Below are 13,735 nucleotides of genomic sequence, written 5' to 3' on the forward strand. Positions count from 1 at the left end.
ATAACTTTTTTTGTATTTGTGATATCGGAAAAATAAAAACGATGTTGCACAGTAAATGTTCTCATCTTTACAGTGTGAAAATTTCGTTTCTTAGTTATAACTATAGCCTTCTCGGTTCTTTCCCGCGCAAAACAGTTTTTGTTATGTTGTACGTTTGTAAGACGGAGACAACACATGCGGGTGTAGCGTCCTCTTAATAAAAATAATCATATCATGGGCCAATATTATATTTCATTTAAATAATAAAATTGATATTCATGATTTATAATATGTCTTGTCACAAATTTAAAACTATTTTTCTGGATCGGAAAAAAGTATTGTTAATGAATAAAATATACAAATAAAAGTATTCAGAATACGTATTTGAATACTTTAAAAAAAAAAAATATTTAAAATAGTATTCGAATACATTTATTCAAATACTTTACAAGACTGATAAGATTACGGAATGTAAGTTTTGATTTTCTCTCTATACTTTTATATACTCTATAGCGTAGGGGGTTGCGTATTTTTCGCTATTGCAGAATAACCGTTGTGGCAATCGTGGTAGATAAATTATTTTGTGTCGATTACAATGTAATCCTTCGTAGACAAAACTCAAGCATATTATCAACCCCGCACAGAGCGTTTAATTTTTTATTTATGATATTGCATAATTTTTTTTTTTTTTTAAGACAAATTTCACATAAATTATTGGCGCTGCGACTATGGACACTCTACAGTGTATTCGAACAATATTTTTAGTACATACCTAGTCGAAAAAAAACAACTTGAAATGCCTTTGTTCGTCGCAGATGACAAAACACGAATATTCGTTTTATATTTTATATAATATTATACTACACGCATGTGTATCGACTCGAATGATATTGCTCGCACACTATATAGTATGTTGGAAAAGTCTCGCGGCGATGATAAAATGCACCATGAGTGTACACGCTGCATGCGTGGCGCATCGTCGTCGTGATTCATTGCGACGTCGGATTTAAAATTAACAACCTCTGCCGGACGGCAACCATAATAATATAGTCTCGGTTGTGTGTGTTCATTTTAGCTAAAGGGGAAAAAAACCGCATAATATAAAGTAGGTATGTAACATTACATTATAATATTATTTTTCCATGAATTGTCATTTTATAGTATAGGATTGTGCACATGACGAATGCTGCGAACAGGTGGCGGACACACCACGAACTTATTAATAAATATTATATGGTAGGTAACAGTAATATTAATATTATGTTTTGCGATCCACGATTGAAAAACCTATTTCCTCCGCAACCAGATTGTACAATGTATACATTAAATGTACATATCAAATGTACCATACACGGTAACCTTTCAGTGTCCGCCATAATAACGATCGGTTTTAATATAAATTATTACTACTATGCATATATTTGTCGTACCTATAATAATGTATAATTTTGACGTGATGATGTTGTTTATTGGCCTTTTTTCGCATCGCCAAAATCCCCGTATACTGTTTTTCTCTTATGTTAGTTTTGAATCGAATCGTATAATAATAAAAAAAAATAAATAAACAAGCTAAGTCAACGACAAGAAATATTTATTACTTTAATAATTATATTATACAGTATTCTATAGAATAAAAAAAATATATAAAAATACACGTGTTCCGTACGTATTTCAGCCGTGTCGAAAATATTAATTATTATCTAATGACAAACGGAATAATAATTAATGTCGTGTATACTCGAAATAGAGTTCGCCGATTAGCATTTCCATTGCGTAGTGCGTACGTTTCCTAGGGTTGATTAATTTAATTAAAGTGCGTTATTATTATTAATAAAAAAGTCAGATTCTTTCAAATTTAAAACCTCTATTTGCAGTTTACGTTTTTAATAAGTCTCAGTTAAGCACCAGTTAAGCACCAGTTTATCTAATACTTCATTAGTCATCAGTTCATCACTCATCAGAGTACTTAATTATTATATTTATATATAATAATATTATAGCAGTGAATGTTAAAATAAAGACGTATCACGATTTAAAACGCTCTACAGTTATAATAAAAATGTATATGGTAGTGTATAATATGGTAATAGTAACTGTGCTAATCTTATACTTGTAATCTGCATCGTAATATGGAAATATGACGAAGAAAAAATTGCCCACCTATATTTCAATTTACTTTTTGTTATCATAATTCACAGTATAGTATAGACTATAGTTATAGCATGGTTGCTAGCATAAAAATTCAATATTTTCCCATATTTTTTTTTGTTTTTTTTTTCAAAATAAGTATGATGTTATAGGATATTTCACGAGGGTGTTGGTTTTTTATCATAATATTTAATAATTTAATATTCCTGCGTGACGTATGTTTTTCAAGTAATAAACACGTTGATATACTTGTGCTCCTTTATATTTATCATGCGGCTCTATTCCAATATTATAATATTATTTAATAATGTGAGAACGTTTAAAAACGAACCCTTTATTGCGTTTATATATTTTCGAAAACGTTAATTTATTTTGTATTTATGGTTTGTGTTTGTAGGTAGTATGTACGGTATAGTGGTAGCTTTTGTGCATACAATTTAATTAAATTCATTCGTTAGGTAATAGATACGCTAATCCTTCTGGATTCCGGATGTTAGTAAAATTTGGTCACGTTAAATATAATTGAATATTTAGAAATGAATATGAAAATCAATTAGGTTATTTTAATAATATACCTAGTATAATATTATACTTTTATGTGCGATATTTTTGGTTATTAAAAGTCATAATAATATCCTCCCATTGTTTTATTATTTATTTTTATGCATATTTTAAAATACATAACTGTTTAATAAGCCACTGAGTAGTATTGTTGTCCTGTTGGGTATGATCCTAACTGGATTGTGATATTACAATACTACTTTGTGTTAAAAATTTGGTGAAAGTAATAACGTTTTTTAATAATAATAATGATTAGTGTTTATACGCCCGTTGTCGTCTAAAACGTGTTAAAGAACTATAAACCTATATATAGGGGTGTATATACTATATCTATACATGTGTATAAATCATTTGAAACGTGTGTGCGACTGAGATCCAGAGCCCTCTGATCATTAGCGTTTCGTCTGCTAAAATGCGATTCGCTAACTAATAATATCTTTATGGTCGGTTGCCAACAATCGAAGCGGCGATGATCCCCTCGCGGTCTAGCATAACGGCAGTTGAAAACGTTTCGTAAACATTTGATTTCGCGGGGTTTTTTTCGTAAAATAATACTATACTTAGTAGGTTTTATAAAACAAGTTTTACATCGAAAGTAATAAATAATAATATTTAAAATAATTGCCATTTGAATCTAATAGGCGAGGGGGTTCACTCATTGGGCCACCCATTGCGACTATATTATAGATTATTCGTGTCCATTATATGCTGTACATAATAATATCTATATATTACTAAATATTTTTATTGTGTGTATATTATACTTACCTAATAATGTGGTTTAAACTTTTGTTATTAATTTTACAATTTATTGTTTTGTTACCAGGTCTGATATTCGACTGTCGAAATTGCTCCTTACCATATGATGGGAGTAACTGAAGGTGAGTCATTTTTTGAACACCCATAATTAATTACGATTACCAGTTTAAGATATAACCGAAAAATGAGTGAAACCCGTTAGGAAAATACGATTTGTCTTATTCGTCGATTAGCAAATAAATAACTTATACCTACGTATATTAACAGTATTCGGAATTATATTCAATAAATATTACCTACAGCCGTTACAAAGTATATATTATATATTATTATCATATTATGAATTATGATGATACTATAATATATTATATTATGTATACTACTAGGTATGTTTATTATTTATTCTTATGCTGCATAGACACGATGATTAATTAATAAATAATACATAATTGTATTAAGAACTTTCGTCTTGTGTTAACTTAAACCTGAATCGTTATTATTGCTTTGATATAAAACCGAGCATAAAACAAAACAAACGTCATATAGATACGCGTGATAATTATTTTTCATACTAAAGTTTGCCGGTAAACGGTCGGTATAATAAATTAATAATTATTGCACGTTTTCAATATACGTTTAGGTGCGTTTAATATAAACATACTGCAGAGAGTGATTCAAAATGAAAATTAATAAAACGAGGGGCCTAATTCACTTAAAAACATTTAACTCTTCGTCACACACACGTATTGTGTCCACCCCGTTTGTCGAACAATACATAAAAAATGTTAAACTTTCCCCACATCCTATATAATATATGTTTATATCTGATTGTTTTTTACCACCCTTTTCAACTCCGTGTGTATTTTTCTCGCCCGAAATCTCATATCCCACGATCGATTGAGCGAAATATGTGAAGTGTGTGTTTCGGGCGCCCACTACTACAAATAACTCTCTATATCCGTCGGCCGTCCCTTCGTTTATGATAAATCGTTAATATATTTTAACAACGACAGATCGTCTCGTCCCCCTTTTCGCAATAATGAGATTGGCAATTTGTCGTGGCTAAAAATTTGTTTTTCCGCTCGACCTAACCAGAAATAGAAATCGTCCTACGTATATAGTATCCACTATATATTTTTATACAGTATACTTAATGCTATTATTATGTGTGTATGCATTAAAATATTAAATGTGACGTGTGACGTCATTAACGGAATCAATAACATCGTGAGCATTGCAATCGTAATGACAGCTATTAGCAATGTGTTATGATAATAATTATTATGAGAGTATTGAAAATTTGAAGTGTACAAGAAAATAATAAGGTGAAGGGCAAATAACATATTGTGTTTAAATATTTATTTAGAGCGATTTATTATGTATAAAAACTTAACAAAACGATCATTGTCGATAGTTCTGAGACAATCGCCAGAATGCAATTATTTTTAAGTTTTAACCAGTCAATATTAATTGAATGGTGATGATTATATTTTTGACGTTTGATACAAAATAATTGGTACACATTTTACCCGGTATTGGTGGCTGGTGCAATGTGGTATAAAATCAAATGATGGAGGTTTTAAAAAGTTTTCATTTTTTATCTGTTATGATGTTTTTTAAATTGAATTCTAAGCTCTTCGTAAAATATATGGGTATATGATTATGTTTTGGTAAGTGTGTGCGAGTCCCTTTTTCGTGTAACAGTTGTCCATATAATAATATAATTTCGCAGTAAGTTGACGTCGCACCAAAACGATCGTATTTTCCACGATGTAACAAAAACGAAAAAGCGTTATAATATTATCCCTCTGCAAAAATCGCTGACTGTTAGTGTCCGCCCTTTACGCGGAGCGTTTCGTTTATAGCCATTTGCGCCCGGTACTTTGTTATTTTTATTACTGGTAAATTGCAAAACAAAAAATCGGATTTGTCATTCTATTAATGGATTGAAATTCTCCAAACGTATACACAATGAAAACTCTTGTTTTTATAGTCTCACGGTGTATATGAGTGTGGTTTTTCATTTTAACAACCGGCTTTTTTTTATTACTGTGCGTGTATATCTGTGTAGTATTATATAATATACATATATAGTATATCCACATAAAATACTGGAAATAATATTCCAAATACCTGTAACGACATTGCCCGGTATATGACTATTAGGCATATTTTTATAAATATTTATAAATTTTAATTGCAGTCTATAATAACCGTTTCCAATCTTGGCAATCGCCATTAAGACGGACCGATCCGAGGACATGCCGAATGCTTGCTATAATATACGCTTTGGAACTCCATTTCCCATCGAGTTATTTAGTTGTATGCGATTCTGAGATTTCTATATACATGAAAAAATGTCAATTAAAATATTAAATGGAATAATAATTTTAGTATTGTGCATTGTCGTATAAAGTATAGGTATAATATATTATTAGAAATGTATAACAGTTTAGTACCTAGCTAATTAGTAACTACTACTAACTAGTAACTACTATTGGAGTTTTTTGGATATTTCCAACCGGAATCGTCTAATTGTCAAAAAAAAAATATCGAATTTTACACTATAGTACGCTAATCGTCATTATCTCTATACACATAATAACTGGTTATTCATTGTCATTGATTAGGGTTGGGTGCTGTCAATTTTTTTTCAATACATTATAAATGGTCGTCTATATCGATTTTAATTGCTTCCACTTTGCCACCGCCTCATAACACAGTCGTCGTTCGACCACGTTAAATTAACTTGAGCTTAAAAAGTAAAATTCTGATTTGTTTACAAACACATAATCAGCTATATTTTACATAATAACAATTAAGTTGTGAATATAATTGCGTAAATAAATTAAAAAATGTATACAATGCATTGTGGAAAAGGTGATTTTTTTAACCATAATTTGATTGTTACTAATTATATATATATATATATTCATTTTAATATGTAAAATTGATTGATTATTTCTTATACCAAATATCAATATGGTAATCTTAACTATTGTAATTTTTGAACTTTGTCTCCGTACAATAAAATCACGTTAAAGATCACTCTGTATATGTTCGGATGGAAACCCGATAACAATAATTTATAATCATCATACAATTATATTATGATCAATAATCAGATTGTTATTTTTTTACCAGTATTTTATATCGAATTATAATACATTTAATAACAATATGATACATCTGACCGCGCTGAACAAAGTATACAAGCATAGTACTATAAAATTACTGTCAATACAGCCGATTTATTTATGATATTATAATATATTAATATTATGTTATTTACAATTAAAAAAAAACTCCTTACGTCCACATGTTTGTGTCTCGTTCGGAAACACACTCTACCTATCGTCAAAAAATTTATTTTCACAAATATTTTTTCCCACGTTTCGTAGTTGTTTTGCATTCATCAACGTTCCCTAGAGGAATTGAAACGCCGTCGTTGCTACTGTGTATCAATAACGACAAAAACGCGACTTACTCTGCTGACGAAAAAAGGTTAATGAACACTGGGGGATTTTTTTAACTCTTTCAGGGCGGGGCATTAATGAAGAAGTAACAAAAAAACAAACAAAATATTAAAATAAAATTACAACAAAGACAAAAGGAAACGCAAAGACAATGAACTTGGTGATTTGTTTTACAACTTCCGAACAACAACATCACATGATGTGAGGAGTGTACATAAATCCCGCCAGCTCCGCGCACACGCGCGCGATATATATTGTGTATATTGTATATGTATGTATGTATATATTATATATTGTGCTGTCAATAATAATAATAATAATAATAAACAACGCACTGGCTGTATATAGCCATAATAATAGTCGTCATAACGTGTGACTATACGGAATTTGTCGCGTGGACATGTCGGGAATTAACAAATAATAACAAAGGGAAGGTGGGGGACGTCGTGTTGGAGTCCATTTATCTGGTTCTACACTCACACACACACGCATGCGCTATTGTAATTTCGAATTACCTCTCGTAGTCTCGTACGATCAATCGGACGGGAATTTTAAATTTCATATTTCGTTCTGTTCATGCAAACAAACACACACAGATGCGCGCGCGCTCGTTGCATTATATAATAATATTATATAGTAATAAATAATAATATAAACGTATACCTACGTACATCATCGCCATCGAGACAGAAGTACATACTTGTAGCTTTCACAGGGTACGATATTCGTATATATTCGGACCCTTCTCGTCTAAATACCGTTCGAGTGCTGCCCCAAATTTCCATACTAAAACGTATTTATACTGCCCGAAACACTACGACGAGGGGCTCTTGAGTGCTCGAGCAGTACACGTATTGTATAATATTATATACTCGGTCTCTCCCGCATGGACAGTCTGTACTCGGTATAGTCCTCGTTTTGAGGACGCTACGTTTTGAGAAATAACAATAAAAATAATAATCATATTATTATTGTGTAATATGATTTTGTAAAAAACTACTATTGAATAAGATATGACCATACATTGAGAAAGAAATATAATCATAATATTAATTGTTATATTTTTGCAAAAGGATCAAAATTGTATTATAATAATAATTTCGGTTATTTATCTATTGTCATAATATGTGTGATACTGATACCTACACAATACTATAAAGTTATAATTACATCATTCAATATAATATACATATTATATATACAGGGTAATTCTTTAAAAAGTAAACCTATGGTATTGAAAAGTTTTAACGTTTTTGGAAATATTTTTTACAGATAATTTGAAACGATTGAAGCCAACACAAAACAACATGTTTGGAAATAAATTGCATTTTTATTGACTAACCTATAACTGTCTTATAATAATTTTTTAAGTCAATAATTCTGAAGTAGAATATTTTACTGAGAATTTTTATACTTACATCAATCGAATTTTGAACGAGTAGTTAATTAGTTATAGTAGGTATAGTTTTGGTAATGGGTGTGGAGTACTGGAGTGGTACATGGGTATCCAGTGTCGGTCTGGCTTATGAATTATGATTGGGCGCCCGGCACAGTAATTTTCAATGGGCCCTTTAAAGAAAAAAGGTTTTTTAAATTTATAATTTATAATTTTTATAACATAATATAAAGGTAATTGCATTTCCGTGTACATAAGTGCGTTTAATATTAAATTAATACTTTTTATGATTAAATAATCAAATAAAATATATAATATAATTTAAAATAATACTTTTTAATAGTAAATATAATATAATATAATATTATTTAAAACAATAATCTCTTCGATTCTTGACTAGAAGACAAGGCTTTGCACCCGTTTAGCCCATATAGCCAAAACCCTTAAAAAACCCTTAAAAATTATCAAAACCGTAAACCCATATAACCCGATTGATTTTGATGACGTATAACCCGAAACACCCAAAACCGAAATTAAATTCGGGTTTTAACCCATAACCCGTATAAAAAAAATATTACATTTTCAAGTGACATATGAATTTTTATGTATATTTCATGGAGAATTCAGTTTTTCGTAATTGGGAATACTGGTTACATATGAAAAGTGTGATACAACTGATAAATTGTTTTGATGTTTGGATGTGTATTTTTAAATTTTAGTATAATATTATTATGTCGGTAATGAAATGGTCTGTGTATGGTTTTTTTCTTTATTACTATTAATACCTTTGTTGTTAAAACATTTAATATTTAATATTATACAATTTTAAATTATATTAAATTAAATTATATAACGTGTGTCACTACTGTATAGACATTAGTACTGACAAGTTGATTGTATAACTTTATATACTTTGCTTAATCAAATTTAACACTTTACGCACAACAAAATTGATATATTACTCGATTTTAAATAACCCATAACCCGAATAAATAAACTGACTAAACAAAACCCATATTCTTTAAAATGAAGAAAACCTGAAACAACAACCTCTATTTTTATTTGAAGCACCCGAAACCATAACCCGAATAAATCGTTTGGGTGCAAAGCCTTGCTAGAAGATGCTAATTGATCAATTATTTCATCTTTTTGAATAAATTTGATTAAATCTTCTACAAATAAGGGCATTAGTAGTTCAAGATATTCTTGACTGATAGACGATCTTTAGACAAATCTTTCAGTAATAGAGATTTTTACAGTATCTAGAATTTGAAAATATGTGGCTCCTGTTTTTTTAAAAGGAGATTAAGTTTTGACTTATATTCGACTAATTGTTTATATATGGCATAAATCTAAAGATATTATATCGACTACATTACTAAATATAGCGTAATTGTAATCGCTGGCCTCAATAATTACAATGTTCAATCATCGATTATAAATACTAGTATGTATATTTTATAATCAATGGTTCAATGTTTACAAATTGATTCGATTGGTACCCGAGTCTGGAATCTCGAGTAAACATCATATTTTTTCTATTTAGCTATGGACCCCTAGGCCCTAATACATGAAAATATCCAGGGGGCCCCGGTGTTCGCCGGGTAGCCGGTTGGGCCAGACCGATACTGTATAAGATTATAGATATCCCGCAAGATGTTCGTCCACTAGTCAACTGCGTCTGGTTCAAATCTTACGTACAACAGTTATAACTTAAGTTAACCAGTAAAAATTAATCAACTATTCGATCGAAATTTGGTTTTTATAAGTATTACTATGTATCTACCATCAATATCGTTTATAAAAGTAAAAACCTTCAAAAACGATAACGATTAAAAATAATAAAAATGTTGTTTTGTAATAACTTTTAGTTCACACTCTAAAAAAAATTTACTTATGTCTATTACTCTAGAAAAAAGTTGTTTACTGTTTACATTAATTAACAGAATCGCTTGGTAATATATATAATATACGCAGAAACCGTGATTTACCTATCTACATAGACTAAAATATACAATTATTTATCGACATAGCATTGTAGTTGTTAATGCGTTATATACTTATATCCAATGGTTACTACCATGATAGTGTGTCAACAATTAATTTTATTCGTTACGATTTACATATTACATAACACTAGTGTAGATATTGACAAGCGACGAGGGTCTTTATCGTTCTTTTTTCCGCATAATCGTGTATCATAATAACATTCTTTATTATATTGATAAATAATTACAAATTAGTATTTTTTTCTAATTTTGTTTAACAGCATGGACAACCTTTTTTGTAACGTGTAATATACGTAATCTCATGAACAGGCAATAATTATGAAAACGATTTTATTTATAATGTGGTTATTAGGTAGCCACTATATTAGTTATTATTAACTAATCCTGATTAGAGTATATTAATATTATAGAATTCGTACTGTAATAATCTTCAATCATTTAGTAATTACTAATTTAGTATCCTATATAACAATAATATTATATTATCATGATAACGAATCGGCTGAACTGCTAATAACAATAATAATATAGTTTATTTTGTGAGCACTTTAATAACAAAACAATAATATTCGTGTTTTTGTATCCGTTAATAAAAGATTACGAGTAACCTACATTATTGTTTTCGTCTTAACCCGTAGCCACCCCGAATAATATAATAATAAGATAATGAAAAAGAAGACTGACTATAATACGCGTGCTTGTAAAGGGAATCTCCACCGAGTCCACTTGAAGTCCACTGCGGTCGAAGAGTGGCGGGGAACACGTTAAAAGTTTCCAAACTCAATCTTAAGTTTCAGAGTAAATATATAATCCAATGGAAGTTGTTAAATTCGCGGCATTTTGGCTGTTTAAAATATCGTTTTTTAATGGGCAAAAGTTTTTCCGCCCGTGGATGATATCTGTTGGTTGTTTTTCGGATTTCGTATATTATAGCCCATTAAGCGTCTCAGGGTCAACCCGGATGATTGATGCAGCCTGCGAACGGAGTCGTTGACTGTCACTAATGTTTAGATACGGCGTGTTAAAATAATAATAATAAAACAAATAATTTACATCCAATTTAAATCCGTTAAACTCTCGCCAGTTCGGCGTCGAATGACAGAAGCACTTTTGATCGCTCTCAATTAGCTTTATACATTTGATTATTATTATCATCTTTAATTTGATACTTTTTTTTCGCGACCGCGGGTGACTGCTGTTTCGCTTCGCGTTTCCATAAAAACGGGTTTCCCTCGCGGATCAATGCGAATAACCCGCGACATTTAGTTATTGTCATTTTTCCCTCCTTTTTATTTATTTTTTATTTACGATCACTCGGGCTTAACGATCTGTAAACTCCGGTTTGTCGGATACGATAATCTCTTCTCGTTTTCTCTCTCTCTCTCTCTCTCTCTTATATACACACACACACAATAATACACAAACACACACAATCTCGTTCTCCTACCCGCTCGCCATTCCCACTCGCTAAATATTTTCCCGGGAAATCGATGAACTTACGTGCCTTTATAGTGTATACATGTATAAAAAAGAAATAAAATGGGAATTCATCCGACCGCGTTTTCCGGACGACAAAATTGCTTGTAATTGTTTACTATTGTAAACTTATTAGCAATGAATATATATATATATATATATATATTTCTTTATTTCTTTTATCCTTCTACGCACGGTGTGTTTAGGCGCTCTGTTGTTAGGACTCTAGTCACGATTTATTTTAATTGCATTATAAATCCGAGGACTTGTCGGATCATGATTATTATTTTGTGTATAAATATATATATTTTTCTTTTTTATGATTTTGTGGTCTACCGGCTTTCTCGGTTCCTCGGTGCGCGGAATTACGGGATCACGGTATTAATAAAAAGTTGTCCAAGACGGTTTATCGGGGATTTAGAAGCGATTTCTTGCGTTATATACTTTTCCACCACGCACACATAATAATATTATATACCTATATATATATATATATATATAGTATTATTTATAGACACTGGATAGTGGATAAAAACGTTTACCGGGTATACGCGTATATATATATATATATATATAACATATAACTTACGTACGTTGAATTTTCAATCCTTCGGCTTTATATGTAGTGCGATTTTTCTGCTACCAGTCACGAATTTAATTTACGAAAACAACTCGTTAAAACGGAAACTTATTTATTATAATATGATGATGATGTTGGCATTTATTTTTATATTATTATTATATTGTTTATTTCGTTATTCGACTTGATTTAATGGTGGTTTGGCTACCCGATTATGATTTCAAAGTCAAATTTTATAGTGTACAAAAGAATCACAATATAAATTATAATACGGTATGCAGATTTATAGCATAACAAGTTATTATTTTTATAGTGCGTGTGTGTATACTACAGGTGAATTAATGTGTAATTGACAAGCCGTTGACACAAAGAATCACCGACCGTTATTAATCTTGAAAATGAAATCGTAGATGAAAATGGTTATTTGATATTTTTTTATCATCATTTTGAAAAAGTGAATACTATTTTTATACTTGGCTGTGACTTTATTTCTTTTTGTGTGGAAACATTTTTATTCCTCACTATCAGATTTCGTGAGATAATAACGTAAGCGTATGACCGTATGTGTAACAAGGGTATGGAGGACTGGAGGAGTTAGTGTGTGAAACATTTTACATGAATTAATGGCAAATACTTTTGTTGAGCATACTGTTTGTTACGCATACGAAAATATTTATGTTATGATATATTTCTATAATAGTATAATAATATTTATAATATTAAGTCTCGTATAATACATTGTACCTGTGCTGTTACATTGTAATCGTGATGCGCCCGGCTCGAATACGCGTTGATGGTTTAGTATACATGTTATTGAATCATTAGATAATAATGGGGTTAATAATGCACGTTAAAAAAAAATGTTATTGTTAATTTCTTTTAATAACAATTAGAAAAACTAACTTGTTCGTCAGTCGTATAATATTATAATCGTAATATACGCATGCGCTAATTTTTTCTTTTTTTTCTCTGTCCGTCCGACCCGACCGGTTTGACGTGAGGAGTACTCGTTTCGGACTGGAACCGGCAATTAAATCCAGAAAGAGCACTGTTTGATTTTTTTCTTCTTCTTTTCGAGATGTAGATAGATGTTTCTGTACGCGCGCGTGTAAAGTGTGCGTTTAGATCGCGTGACCCGCAGTCTGCCGAAGAAACTGCCGTTTGACTCTAACTATGACTCATGTGGGTTACCACCAAGAGCCAAGAGGCTACTATAAGGTCTGGCCCGAATTAACCTCAATTCTCGTTGATTGAATCCCATTATAAAAGCGTGCAGCAGAAATCGAAATACATGCGTGGTACGAGTATTGTGTGTAATTTATTATAATTTTATAATCTCCGTACGTGAACG

At 30.7% G+C, this 13,735-nt stretch overlaps 1 protein-coding gene across 4 annotated transcripts in view; it reads left to right on the forward strand.

Moving 5' to 3' along the window:
• Positions 1 to 13,735, forward strand: part of LOC100160350 (transcriptional enhancer factor TEF-1) — an 85,737-nt gene that overhangs the window by 10,068 nt on the left and 61,934 nt on the right. For all 4 annotated transcript variants that reach the window (XM_008185637.3, XM_003245018.4, XM_008185636.3 and 1 more), the window contains exon 2: positions 3,515 to 3,569. In XM_008185637.3, the coding sequence (XP_008183859.1) occupies positions 3,551 to 3,569 (19 nt within the window). In that variant the 5' untranslated portion in view covers positions 3,515 to 3,550. The remainder of the gene's footprint in view (positions 1 to 3,514; positions 3,570 to 13,735) is intronic.

This window comes from Acyrthosiphon pisum, chromosome A1 (genome assembly GCF_005508785.2).
Source record: "Acyrthosiphon pisum isolate AL4f chromosome A1, pea_aphid_22Mar2018_4r6ur, whole genome shotgun sequence".
Classification (NCBI taxonomy): domain Eukaryota; kingdom Metazoa; phylum Arthropoda; class Insecta; order Hemiptera; family Aphididae; genus Acyrthosiphon; species Acyrthosiphon pisum.